The 14,950-nt window shown below is 36.6% G+C and overlaps 2 protein-coding genes across 2 annotated transcripts in view; one reads left to right on the forward strand and one right to left on the reverse strand.

The window, feature by feature from the left end:
- The window catches only part of LOC134744406 (mitochondrial glycine transporter B-like), a 373,541-nt gene that overhangs the window by 101,402 nt on the left and 257,189 nt on the right, over nt 1-14,950 (reverse strand). The window lies entirely within an intron of this gene.
- LOC134744401 (alpha-(1,3)-fucosyltransferase C-like) lies at nt 111-3,566 on the forward strand. Its single transcript, XM_063678208.1, has 2 exons — nt 111-1,155; nt 3,176-3,566. Exons 1-2 carry the CDS (start codon nt 194-196, stop codon nt 3,441-3,443), a joined length of 1,230 nt encoding a protein of 409 aa, XP_063534278.1. The 5' UTR covers nt 111-193; the 3' UTR covers nt 3,444-3,566.

Consider the following 14,950-nt stretch of genomic DNA (forward strand, 5'->3'; position numbering starts at 1 on the left):
GTTACTAAGTTCAATATGCCTCAAGGTCACGTGTGGCGGTTATCCACATTTCTAACAGTTGAACTTGAATTATAAAGTACCTAGTGATAAGTTATCGCTAGGTTCGCTAGTAAGCTCAGTCGGTGTTTGCCCGGGCCCGCGGCGCGCGCGTCAGTCCGAGTGGGAACAATCATGCGCGGCGCTCCTCACCACCATGCGACCTCTAGCAAAACTATTCTTCTTCGCTTCCTTCCTCTTCGTAACACTGTTCCTATACATGTCTCTAAGAGAAATAAAAAACACGCAACTACTATTTGAAGCAAAAAACATCTTCAATATAGGAAAGAACTTAACAAGATTTAATTTAGTTGAAAAAATAAAAAAAAGTGACAAAAGTGATAAAAAAATCAAGTACATTTTACAGTGGACTAATCCGAAAAATGTGCCTTTTGTGTATATGCTCGAGGGTAACAAAGTGTTCATAGAGCGAAAGTGTGAATATACCAATTGTTACGTCACTAGTAACAAAAGTTTACTTGGAGACGTTAGTAAGTTCGACGTCATTGCGTTTTCGGGAACTGAAGTCGTTTACTGGCCTACAGAAATGTTAATACCTCCCAAGCGATCGCCGCATCAGAAGTATGCTTTCACTAACATAGAGTCGGCTGATAATTACCCATTCTGCTCCAACAAGTTGGATAACTTCTTCAACTGGACATGGACATTTAGATTAGACTCTGAAACTAAATGGGGCTACATAATTGTCAGAGATGCAAACAACAATGTCATTGGCCCGAAGAAAGAAATGCATTGGATGAAGTTGCAAGACATGGATCCCGTGAGCGAAGAGTTAAGTACACAGTTGAGGAAAAAATCTAAAGCAGCAGCGTGGTTCGTGTCCAATTGTTGGACCAGAAGTCGCCGGGAGAACTTCGTGAGTGACCTGCAGAAAGCCTTAAAGCCTTACGACTTAGAAGTAGATATTTACGGAAAATGTGGCCCTTACAAATGCGACCGCGACGACGAAGAAGCATGTTTTCAAATAATAAAGCAGGACTATTATTTTTACCTTTCGTTTGAAAACTCATTCAGTGAGGACTATGTGACTGAAAAACTTCTGTCTGCTTTGAAATACAATGCGATACCTATTGTTTATGGAGGAGCCAATTATACTAGGTAAGTATTTAGATAATGTATGCGACACGTATATCCGAACAAAGGAAAACTAAATTATTTCAAGGTAATGTTTAGCTTAAAATATTGCCGTATTTAGGTAGGTAAAGCTTCATTGCGTAGGCGAACGACGCGCGAACGCGAAGTGAAGCGGCGCGACGCGGCTAAATCAATCCTTTGATACCCATAGAAGTGTCCTGCGTAAGCGATCTCGTTGCGAACGCGACGCGGGGCAAAGCGGCGCGATTTGCACGCGAACGTCGGGCGGCGCGGAAGAAACAAACCGTGAAACAAACCATTCTTACCTATGTAAGTGTCCTAGGTGAGCGATTGCCGCGTTGGCGAAGCGGCGCGGCGCGAAGCGGGCGCGATCAATCCGTTTGATTTTTAGACGCGAATACGACGTGGCTAGAGGTGTGGCGCATGTAAAATATTAGGCGGATTTGATTTAATTAGTCGACTCACATTTGATTTTTTGTAGGCTTTACTGTAATCTACAGAGAAAAGAAATAAAAAAATATTCAAATGCAAGGAAATTGGCGTAAAGGACTTAAGCGCCAATAAAGTATATGGCATTTACGGCTATTGTGATTTCGCTGTGATAATTACTCAACTAATTAAGATTTATTATTTTTACATTTTAAGCTTATGAAGCTTATCGCGAGGTCACAGAGCCACTAGTTATTTTATTTTTATTTCGTAAAATTCACGACAATAGCACATAATACAAAAATCTACTTTATTGAATAAGAATAAGGTCGACATCTTACTAACATCAAACTCGCGCACGTGTATTATAGACGCGCCCACTTCGGACAAGGCCATCGCATCGCGCCGCGCCGCGCCGCTTCGCGTTGGCGCGATGAACGCTCACCTAGGACACTTCCATACGTATCAACGCCATCAACGGTTTGTTTCTTCCTCGCCGTTTCGCATTCGCGGTTAATACGCTTAGCCGCCGCGTGGGCCTCCGCGTCGCGAGTTGTTCGCCTACGTAAGACGCAGCCTTACAATCAAGTAATTGGTCACTATTTAAAAAGTTCAGTTCAAAGTTAAATTGAAAATGAAATTCTTTATTTCAAACTTGACGTCCATGGGGTTAGATCATACAATAACTTAATCTAGAGTTAGTAGTACAATTAATTAGACAAAACAAACAATTGGACAAAACAAACAGAACAAAACATTACATTACATTTATAATTTTCGCGGCGGAGCAGCAACAGGTGCGTGTAGCTGCATGTACCGCTTGACTAGGGGCGAGTCCCAACGCTGCAACAAAGAACACTTTAACTTATTTTTGACATGGATTATACTAACCAGTATGCTAGTCATTAACTGGTAGCAGAATATGACTGAATTCGTGATAACGTACGTACGTTAAGGCCGTTCCATCGGTTTGCCGCTGTCTTTGTCACATTTCGCAAGAAAGAACGGGAAAGAACATACGCGCCAAGTGTCAATTTTGATCGAATTTTGTCGGTTTTTATTTATTTTAAAAACGTTACCTTACAATATCGAAATTCTAAAGTTATGAAATTACTATTTATGTTAAGATTGTTATTTCTTCTTTTTTTGTTTATAGTATCACATAATAAATAACCGAGTAAAGTAGGATTAAAAGTCCGAGTTAGAGGTTACTTTGGGAATTAATTGTATCGAGCGAAGTGTCATAATTCGTGTATCGGAAGCTATAATGTTGTTAAAGATAATATAGTCAAGAACTACATATATTTTTTCCACGTCTACGAATATCAACGCCTCTTAGAAAAACATGATCATATAAGGAGATTTTTCGCCTTCTAGCTCAGGGAACCGCCTTAAACAAAGAATGTGCCGCCAGGGGCACACTTATCTAGAAACTTATAACATGTGTATGTACATCCAGTGTATATTAGTGCTATCAATCATAATTTTTTTAAGATTGACAAGCCAGTAAGCAAAGATCCAAAAAGCGGCACATAAGCCAACGTGTTGGTTTGGTACGTCTGAATATCTTTAGAACTGAACGTTTATTTTTCAGATTTATGCCAAACGGAATATACCTGAATGCCAGAGAACTGGGAGCGGAAAAATTAGCAAAGGAAATGAAATACCTTATAGACCATCCCGATGAGTACAAGGAGTATTTCCGATGGAAAAACCATTATTCTTATAACGGAAGAAACGAATACGCAGAAACTGACGACTATTGTGGTTTCTGTACACTACTTAATAACGAAGAGATGGTGAAAAAGAAGTCTGTATACAAGAATTTCAAAGAGTGGTGGAATGACCCTCACCGATGTTAAGAGGAAAGGAGACGAACGCTTCTCCGTACGTAAACGTGCCTTCTCTGCATATTAACATAACAGGAAATCTGTTTATACAATTTTATGTATGTATGTTAACTAATAGATGCCTCTTCGTTTATTTTTTAACTACCTATTAATTTAAAAAAATAGTATAAACATTTGCGCTTTTAAATTTTTCAAAAAAGTCAAACGATAGCTATAGTTCTTCTATGTATATGTAGTTTGTCAAAGGACTGTCTCATTTCATACATAGAGAATCATACTATCTTTGTCTTACACTACTACTAGCACCCAAAAGAAAAGGATGAGTATAGTTTTTTTTGTTCTTATTTACTGACAATTTGGTTTGACCAACTATACATTAACCATGTGTTACAATATATTTCATAATGTCAATATCCAGGGAGTAAGCGGCCGTCCACAATCACATTTTTTTATTTAGTAAGTGTAAATAGGTGGATCAACTATTTCTTGTTGTTATTATGCTCGCCAACAAAGAGATAGAATAGTAAATATGTAATAATTATATATCTATAGGTTTATTTTGAGTAAAGCCCCTCTAGCACGTAATTGGGTACACTATATTGTGTTTATATAGGAATAATTACTTAACTAATATTTAATAAAAATAGAAAAGTAAAATTTTTATTTGGTTATCTATATTCAATTGGATATTAATGAAAATAGCGAAGAGAATGTCATGACAATTACTAGACATTGACAACTAGGTATTTACGCTTAATCTTGTCATTGCCATAAATTATAAAGGGGCCCACTGACTATCAGTTCGCCGGACGATATCGGCCTGTCAGTTAGAACAAAAATTTGACAGTTCCGAACAACTGACAGGGAGATATCGTCCGGCGGACTGATAGTCAGTGGGCCCCTTAAGAGGAGAATTAATCAAACATCTTAGTTAAGTAAGTAAATACTGATTTTGCTAGCCGTGCATCAGATAACAAATTATATACGTAATCATAATTCATGTAAGAGGGGCTTCGCTAATGTTGTAACATAATGATGTAACTGAACATAATTAAGCATTAAAACACTGGTGTGATCCGTTTATGAAACGAACAGAGTGAGTAAACCTACATTCGTATTTTAATGCTTTTCATTATGTACCAGTCATATAAACTGCTATAATAGTGAATTTAAATGCTATAAAACCATATATGGTTATTAAGAGTGATCCAGGTAATGAATGTACTTAAGTACATTATTATTAGGGTTAGCCATATCAACGAGTGACAAGAGAAAATTGATCCACCCAAATTTGGACAGTTTAGATTAGCTACCCAAAATTTTTCTTACCCTATAGCTTTTGTTCCATTCGCGTTTTTCCCCATTCTGCTTTTTAACCAGGCGTTTATTTTTTCAGTAGTTAATTTAATCACACTACGCGTAACATGTCCAAGTCGCTTTTTTCCCCAGTATAAAGTTTTCACGATAGTCACAATAAGTCGATAGAGGTTAGGTTCGTTATGTAGCTTCAGATGCCCGAAGGGCAAACCGCCCGGAAATATCTCCGTCGACTCAGGGTAAGAAGGACATGTTCTTAAACGAAAAAAAAAAACAAAAAAAAAAACGCCTGGTTAAAAAGCAGAATGCGGGAAAACAACAACAGCTATTGGGGAAAACTAATTTTGGGTAATTAATCTATACAGTCAAAAGCTGATTTTTTATTTTATAGGTTTTTGATATTATTTGTTGCATTTTTACTGCGACAAAATATTAATTTTAAAATTACTTCATACTGAATGTTATATTATAATATACTTAACAACGTTAAATATTGTCAGCTTACTTACCAATGTGATTTAGACTGGAAAGGCTGTGATTAATTTAGCATTTAGGCAATGAAGTATATCAATAAAAAGCAACCAACAGTTTTTATACACTTTACCGTCCGCGACTATATCTACCTCGAAATAATTACTTTTATTGGGTTTATAATTTGATTTTGTAATAATGGATATTATAAACATACAGCGTGCCAATTTTTATAAAAATTTGGACAGCATTTGCATGATTTAGTTACACGGATAAGTAAATTAAAGATTAAGGAAATTCACAGATACAGCGGAAGTAACAACGACGCCGCAATTGTAATCCAGCTGCTGCAGAGCCATATATGTACATCTATGGCCATATGTGTCTGTTAAAGGGCCCAATGATTATCAGTCCGCCGGACGACATCAGCCTGTCAGTTAGAACAAGAATTTGACAGTTCCGAACAACTGACAGGCTCATATCGTCCAGCGGACTGGTCATCAGTGGGCCCCTTTAGAGAATGGTAGATATTTTTGACGCGCCCTCTAATTTCGATGCTGGCTGTACACGTTGTTGATTTCCTCCTCCTAAATTCTTAATTAAGTAGCATTCACAGGAAAGATCAATTTACAAATGTAGTGCATAGTTGAAGAAAAATAATTATGCACTACATCTGGGGATACTAAATCGCTTTAAGGACGCTTTTGGCGATCCAAGTTCAAAATAGGACCTCTTACACCTTTCTCTTATCCGGCTGGACCTTAACATTAATAATCTCGAGACAATTAAATAAAAATGTAATATTAGTGATAGTGAAGTTTATTTCTATATACCAATAGTAACAGTGAAAAAGTAAGTAATCACTACATAGTATAAAACAAAGTCGTTTTCCGCTGTCTGTCCGTCTGTCCCTATGTACGCTTAGATCTTTAAACAACAGCATAAAGAGTAATAAGTAATCTGTTCAGATATATTTATGAAAGAAATCTTCATACTATGTATTGTCAATTGTCAGATAACTGATATGTCATTATTGTAGGGCCAATAACGGTCGTATTTTATCTCTGAACTCAGGTTAAGAACGCACCTAGTTGCACTAACAACAACGTTTCAAACAAGAACACAATTTTGCCCCATTGAATTAATTTGTGTGCCCATTAAGTGCTAAAATGTTGGTCAAATCCAGCCTGCGGATCTTCAAACCCCGAAAATTGACCCAAGATTTCATCCAAATACGATTACGCGGCCTTCACAATTTAATCGATCTCAAGTCAATATTTCCATTAAATAGGGGCCACAAGATTGGCACAGAATACAAACTTAGCAGATGGCTCGCAATCATTGTAGATTCTTCTCTGTGATGTACATGATGCTTTCCCATGATGTCTTCAAGTTCGCCTGTGAGGGAACTTTTATATTCCTATTTCACTTATATCTGCGATTAGCGCTCGTAGCGCTACGTCGTAGCTGATATCATTATTTTCCCGTTATGTCGCGAAAATGCAGCGTAGAACTGTAACGATGATGAGCCCGATTCAGATTCAACTACTTGTTACGGTTTTTGCGGCGATTGCGCGCTAATCATCAAGACGTTCGTTAAGGTCGTATCAATACCAGTTCAGAAATATACTTTAGTTAAATCTGAATCAGGTTTACAGTCTCAAAAATGTTACTTGTTACATATTATGCGTGCGAGTGGCAAGCAAATGACGAAGCGAATAGCTAGAAGTTATAGTTGAAATTATCTGAGGTGATCTTTTCGGCTTGTTATCTCCGTATGAGCTGTTACATGAATTTGAAGCATATAAGTAGGACCATAAAATTTCTTTTTAAACGGGTTTGTTCTTCTTGGTTCTACATAATACGCCTTTTGTTAAACAGATTAGTCAAATTACGTTTCAAGCCGGAAAAATCATCTCATAAAATTTCGACAAGGTATGTACAGTTTTTCCTGCGTCACATATTCGCGTTTGCAATTCGCCTTGCGACTAGTCGCATATGTAAATACGACTCAACTAACTGCAATTGCTCTGTGTCATGTTGAGGCTTGTGATGCAAATTGGAGTCGCACGACGTTATCGCCTCCCCCAGAAGCCTTTAATTAAAACTACATATAACACGTTTACACTTCCGCGCTGGGAAGCAGCTATAAGATATTTGCACACGCAATCTTATCTAATCGCCGACACTTGGATTTTTGAGCAAATATGGTGTCGTCACTTTCATTTGCGATATTAAAGAGTGAGGCGCAACAGGAATGTACGTATTTTGGGTATAGCTGATTTGATAGTGCACGACACCTTGCATTTTGTGACTATGCGCTGAAACTTGGCACAGTTGATTCTTAGCTGGTCTTTAGTTGATTTAGATCATTTAGACCGGGAGCCATCGAGAGCCAACGTACATGTAGTGGGGAGAGGGAGGAAAGTTCGACGCTGCTTAGCTGCTGCGAAGTTTCAACTGAAGCAACATTTCTCTAAAACTATTCATATTAGGGCATGTGACATATAATTTTCGGATAAATTAAGGATGAATAATCTATTTTTAGAATAAAAACAATACACTTAAAAAAAAAGAATAAAGTAGAAAGGATTTAAAAAAAATCGGTCAAAAATAACAGTACGCATTTTTAAAATCAATTTTAATGTGAATAGCTTTTGTGTATATAGGTAGTAAGTTTTTTAAATAGACCCATCAAGTTCGTGATTTTTCCTATGGAGCGAAAGTTGTTTAATCGGTTTCGAATCGATGAAGTAACTAGAGAAAGGCCGCCAGATTGCTATTCATAATTTTTGGCAACCGTATTATGATCTAAAAGTCCTATTTTTACCAAAAAATCTGCTGCCCAAACCCACTGCACCTTAACAACGAAACGTCATTAACTAACCACTGAGGCATTGAACATAGATGGCGTTACGGTACTTATTGAGCGGAAGTAAAAGCCTTCCACAAAGTATTGGGTACTTGATACTCCAAATGAGACGCCATAGGTATTAAGAATTGACGAACACGCCTTTATGTAAAAAATAATAGTGTTATTCATAAACGCGCTGCGCTACAAGCCTTAGCGATTAATGTTTTGTCTTAATCTGTAATTTTGTCTTATGTATTTGTAAGAAAGGGATAATAGGTATTTAAATCAACTAATTGTGGCTTGTAAAGTTTTATGAATAAGGGGGGTTTACTGAATATGAAAAAGAATAAGAACAGGATAGGAATAAGAACTGTGTGGAATCTCTCTGCAACAAAGTACGAGTATATGTATATAGGAAATCTAATTAGCTGTTTATGAAATAAAACTATGAAAACGGATTATATCGCGTATATTGAATTTATAATACATCCCGACGTTTCGAACCCTTTACAGCGTTCGTGGTCAACGGGTGACTGAGGAAAAAATTACAAAGTGCAAAAATACCCACATATTAAAATAATGAACAATCATAGACTACAAACTTTAAGGCTGGTTGTACATGCAAAATCGGTTCATAAGGCTAGTTATACACTACAATTATTTATGTTTTATTTCATGAGTAACTATCGCGGTAACCGAAGACAATATTAGCTGTTTATGATCATGAGCTTGACCGAGGTTTCCAAGTAGGTAATTACGATTATAATGTCACAATGTCAGATAAACAAGTTCTATTTACCCTGTTATTATAATAGCCGTTATCAAATATTCCTGTCGTGCGTGTCATCCATTTCATGCATACATACTGCCGTGTCAGACGTATATCTGTTATCTTGAGATAACACAAAAAATTTAGGCTCTACCATAATACTTGAACAAACATCCCAAAAATGTCTAGTTAGGTACTGAGATATTCCATATTTTAAGGTAAACGTTTTCGATTTTTTTTTAGATCTTTCAACTTAAGATAATTATGCGTAACTCCTCGCAGTTTTTTTACCGAATTCGGATATCCATAAATTATCATAGTTTCGCGTAACCACACACAGGTTATTTACTATTTTTTGTCTTAGCCTATTTGAGTGTCCCACTGCTGGGCAAAGGCCTCTCCCCTGGTTCTCCATAACTCCCGATTTTGTGCTACCTCCGGCCAGTTGTAAAGGGAGGTGTCAAAGTCGTCTCGTCATCTTCTCCTGGGCCTACCTTATAACAAAGCCTATATACATAATTAAGACTTTAAATTTAAAATAATCGCAAACCCCAAAAAAGCCGCCTCAATTACATACTAAAAATCATCAACTTTTCCAATTTTTCCGCCATTTCGTCTTAAAACTTTTTTTTTTAACTAAAATACTGCGCAAATTAGAAAAAAAAATCGGAAAATGCATTAATTTAGATTTACTATCAAAATAATTATACAGGATTACGCAGAGAAAGTGGACATGGGCGGGGCGCATTGTGAGAATGGATAAGAGTCGTTGGACAAGAAAAGCGAGTCGTTGAATGGAGGCCCAGAGCGGACATCCGAGGGAGCGGTAGACCATGGCAGCGCTGGGTGGACGACATCCGACGACACGGAGGTCGGGACTGGATGAATCGGGCACAAGATCGACACGAGTGGAAGAAGATCTTCCCTCTTTGGCCTACATCCAAGATTGGATCACCAAAAGGCCACCATGATGATCATGATGATGATACAGGAACAAAACATTTTATCTAATTATCTGTAAAATTATATGTTTTCGTTGTGTAGGCTGCATTCATCACCATGCATTTAAGGGTAAATGTGTGTAGTATTGTGAAGTGATTTCCCTAAGAAACCGATCACACGAGTTCGTGCTTATCTCAGTTCCGGCGATCTCTTTCTTAGCCCGTGGGTTCTTAACACGCTGCCCGCGATGCAAGATAAGATTTGCAATTAGTTAGAAACTTTGAGGCTTATTCTGACTATGAATTTGATCTAGATTTGATTCCGACATGAGCTGTAGGTAAGCAGTGGGGCGACACTCCTCCTTTCGGGCATTCTCGGCTTCGTTCGGCTCAGCATTGCTCAGAGCATGCAATTATCAGGGTTGACGCAACTTGACGTCCCTTTGCGTGGACGACCACAGATAAGATAATGAGTTGAATTTTGACAACCCTATATAGCCGAGGGACGGCCTGATTCGTCCCTGAAGCGCTGTCAAACTTCGGTTTAGTAGGAAGTGTCCTTTCTGTAGTAGTTACCATTATTTATTCTGTGCTGTAAGTGTCAAAAGTAACAACAGAAACGTCACTTTTGACGTGACAGATCATATACGGAATAAATCCAGATCAAATTAATAACAGGTTATTACAATCAGAATAAGCTAATTTGTTAGAGTCGAGACACGTTTGATTATGACGAAGACAAGAAGATGTTTTCGTGTGCAGATTTTCTGTGACGCTCTGTAACTTAAATGTCTTCTATTCGTTTAGAAAAATTCATATTTAAACGTAATATGTCGTTTTTATTTTAATTGTTACTAACCATTATGGGCCATTGTAAATAAATAAATTGAAATTGTGAACATTTCGTTCAACCTGTTCGAATGTATGTATTACTCGTACATGTTTGTATCTCAAGCTTCCTTCTCCTTGTGTATGTAATATAATAACGAACTTGGTGTCGACCTACATCATTATTATATCCTCAGCCTGTCATCGCCAACTGTTATGCGTTTTTTATATAAAACTTTTTTTTACATGAAACGGCCACATCGTTCATATTTTAGGGGTAGGTACTCTTCTAGAAGGTTCCGTTATTTTCAGTCTCTGTTAATGTTTATGCATGTATGTAAAGTCCTATAATCCATGGGGCGAACTTTACAGATTTTTCGGGCTGCAAAAACATGCCCCGTTGACGGCTTTTCAGAGTTTGATGCAAAGCAAAAGGCTTATTACAAAAAACTCAATACCTATGCCTTTCAAACGATTTATTAGGCGTTTAAAGCTAAGTCCTTGAGTTTGAAAAAGGCTTAAACTACGGATTAGTCTACAATTAGGTGCAAAACTGATCCAATATAAGCATCTTAGACATCTTAGTAGACTAGACTTACCACCAAAAACATTTCATGTAAAATGTTGCCAAGACGAAACCATAAGGCTCGCACTGTCAAAAAGTTATCAAATCTTTTGTAGAGCCAAGCTTCTACCTCTACAGGCCCTAACTTCACAAACTCTACACCTTAGTTAAAATATGTGGCTTTTTGAAATGTGTTAGATCTATACAAAGTTATCGTTATATGAACTACTTGTATTTGCCACGGCTATAAACAGAAAAGGTTAAAAAGATCAGAATGACATCATGTGATCAATGCAGCGGTGAACGATAATGACACTTGAAAATTAATATTTATACGATAACTTACGGGCAAATCAAAACGCGTGCTTTTTTTCATTGGTTTAATGTTATCAGTTTACAATTTACATGTACAGTGAACTACGCTTTGTTTGTGAGTTGATATGTGTAGAAGCATATGCAACAATTTATTTGTTTAAAGTTTATCAATTCTTACATTATTTATTTAACTAAACGGGTCTTCTGTTACTATAATAGTAATATCAAACCCTCGCTGCACGCGCATACGTAGTGTGCTCTCTGTCACACATACCCGCCGTAGGTAGGTATGACAAAGAGTTGTTTTATAACAGTTTAGAATGTTCTAGAACTCCTATTTAAGAACCAATTTAATTTAACGCGATCCGTTTGCCAAATTGAGTCAATTGTTTTTAAATCAAAGGTGAATGATCTCTTTATTTATGTGTAAGACACATAACATTTATTTATGTGTACTCTTAGTTGTTGATATCGCTACAATGTATAGATGATTATAATTTTTGCCCGCGTTATCATCTGTGAATTTTACAGTACATATGGTGCTACTTTTCGCACTAGTGCGTAAAGAGCACTTTTCGTGCATATGCCGAAAGTTTAAAGGGCCATATGTACTGTAAAACGTTGTTGTACTCGTGTCGATTTAAAACACTCCCTGCGGTCGTGTTTTCATTTATCGCCACTCGTTTCGAATTTCCTCTTTTCCGCACTTGTATCGTAAATAAACTAAATGCTACATGTATATGCTGATAAAATCACAACCTATATTTTCAGTTACAAGATTTGTCCCAACTTAATGGACGACGTGAACAAGATAGAAATGTCTCTAACACTCCATTCTTTCCGACACGCACTTAGTTACATGTTACCATAAAATACACGTTAGCAAAAGGACGCTTTCTGTCTCTTTGAAGTAAACAAGAATTCGATAAAGAAGAAATGTTGTTTTTCTAGCTCCTAATCAGAGACGAGAAATATCGTACAGACTGTTTACTCAAATCAAAGATACATTCCTAATCATTACTTTAGGTGACACAATTAAGAGAGATATCTTTCTCTTTTACTCAAATTAAGGCGTAATTAGAGTGACAGAAATAGTTGCTTGATATTTACGAACTTCGATTTTCGGTGTAATAGCCCAGAGCACATATTTAGAATGACGCTTAACTTAAACATAATGGAAGTGTGCAAGAGGGAAGCGATCATGTATTTTAACATGTCATACTCGTTGGTTCGAAAGAGGCAGGCTACAAACGTAAAAACGTTTGAGTTTTACATATAGCAAAACGTAAGTTAATCGCGTAAAATAAGTTTTAAATTTACATCCGACGTTTCGAGAACGGCGTTATCCCCGTGGTCTCGGAGCGTCCACGTCCGGAGCGTGGTGGTGCGTGAACGTTGGAGGTAAATTTAACTTATTTTACGCGAAGTCCCGTCGTTGTGAATAATAATGAGTACAAATCGTGAAGACTATAAATTATATACGAAAAGCTGTATTCCGGAGATACGCTTAGTAATAATATCTTGGAATACTGTAACAAAATCAAATTTAACAATTTACACAATCACATATTATTTCTGAAATCACATATTAAGGGAGGATGACACATGTTGAATTTTATAACAAAATCTAGTAACATAGATAGCAAATGAGCAATTTATCACAATAATGTAGATATTAAAACAATATATGGAAATAATACAAAAATACAGGACTAGAAAGATTCAAAATTTGTTATTTTTTAACTCTCAAATTAAAGGGTACCATTCGATTCCTTACATTTTATTCAAAAAAGGATATACATAAACGCATTATTTCACCGACAAAAACGCAATTTTCTTGTTTTGTCGATACATCCAAGATGGGCTCTCAGTGACCTTGACGTCACGTTCACTTATCGTTTTGTTAGGAGCGTTTCGCTAGTGAAGTACGACTGTCGGACTTTGACTATCATTTCTGACTTTGGTATTGCTTTAATGCAATGGGTCCCATATAGATCATTTGATCCTAAAAATAAACCTGATCGATTGTAACATTAATGAAAATTTGTCATCTAGCCTATTGCAATGATAATTGACATCATTCCGATTTGGTCGCACTTTTAATATTTTACAGGCAATATTGGACATTGTAGATTTGTGGGTCAGAGACATTAATGAGGCACACGAATTTGTAAGGAGATTTACAGTCTTTTATATATTTTTCTCCGATTCTAACGTACCTAATTGAATTCGAAACTACGAAGCCCCGTCCACTTTCTGTGTTAAGACTTGAACAAATGAGTTTTCACCGCACTAGCTGAGCTGGTAAAGGCTCTCTTAATTGTTCAAAATTGATAAGAAAATTGCATTTTATTCACATGTGAGGCAAAGTAATCAAATGCACATTTTGAGTTGTTTTCTTATGTTTGCTGGTAGAATTGACTTTTAGATGATGATAAATATTTAATAACATTCATTTTGAATCAATTTGCTTTGATTTTGTTTGATATTTTACAGTTAGTATTTTCTTTGTGTTGGTGTGGTGAAAGATTTTGAATAACTGAGGCAGTTGGAAAGAAGTGTAAGAACTACCGTCTCAGTTAAACGGTTAGTTTGTCTCGTCGGTCGCCAATAAACTATCTCGCGGGTTTATTAATGGATATATGTTACATAAAATGTTCACGCTGTGTCACGTAATTGAAGCATGTCAATTTAGAATGAGAGCATAACTTCGATTGTATGGAAGCGGCTTTTTGGCGGTGGGTTCGTGTAAATCTTAATTCATATAACCTAATATTCGTTACCAAGTAAAATGTTTTGAATTTTACTGGGTAACGAATATTAAGTTATACCATGGTCGATTTCCAATTGTCGAAATACTATTACACTATAGAACCATGTCATAATGAATCAGTCAGTGCTTATTGAGTGATGTATGTCATGCATATACATACTACAAGTAGTTATAGACGCGCCACCGAGCGACCGGGGGTAAGAGAAAGAATATTCATATAAAATTTGGGCAGCATAGGATTATTTCTCTTTCACTCTTTTAAATTTCGGTATTTCGCCATCGCCTCCTACCTATGATGCTACCCGGTAGGTAATAGACAAAGCACGGCACTATTTTCTCTTTCCTCTTATAGGAATCGCAATAAGACTATCTTTCTCTATCAAAGAGTGTCAGGCCCTTGATGCCATGCATAGCTAAAGCGACAAGGTTCTATAGTGGCCTAGGAATGAAATTGGATGACTGTACCTACTTAAATTAAAATGCATTATATTGAAAATGGTATGAACATGTTCCTTATTACTATTGAGAGCTATAACGATAAAAAGAAAATAATGACGAAGCTAATGACTAAAGAAATTACCTAGTCACAATCCGTAGTCTTGAAAACGAATAATCTCAACTTGCAAATTAAAACGTTCTGATTTATCCTGAAGATAAGCTTAACCTAATTAATATAATCTAATTAA

Source organism: Cydia strobilella, chromosome 9 (assembly GCF_947568885.1).
Source record: "Cydia strobilella chromosome 9, ilCydStro3.1, whole genome shotgun sequence".
Taxonomy (NCBI): domain Eukaryota; kingdom Metazoa; phylum Arthropoda; class Insecta; order Lepidoptera; family Tortricidae; genus Cydia; species Cydia strobilella.

Coding starts and splice junctions, on each gene's coding strand:
- LOC134744401 (XM_063678208.1), top strand. CDS start 194: ATGCGACCTCTAGCAAAACTATTCTTCTTCGCTTCCTTCCTCTTCGTA. Junction 1,156..3,175: donor GGAGGAGCCAATTATACTAG/GTAAGTATTTAG, acceptor TTTATTTTTCAG/ATTTATGCCAAACGGAATAT.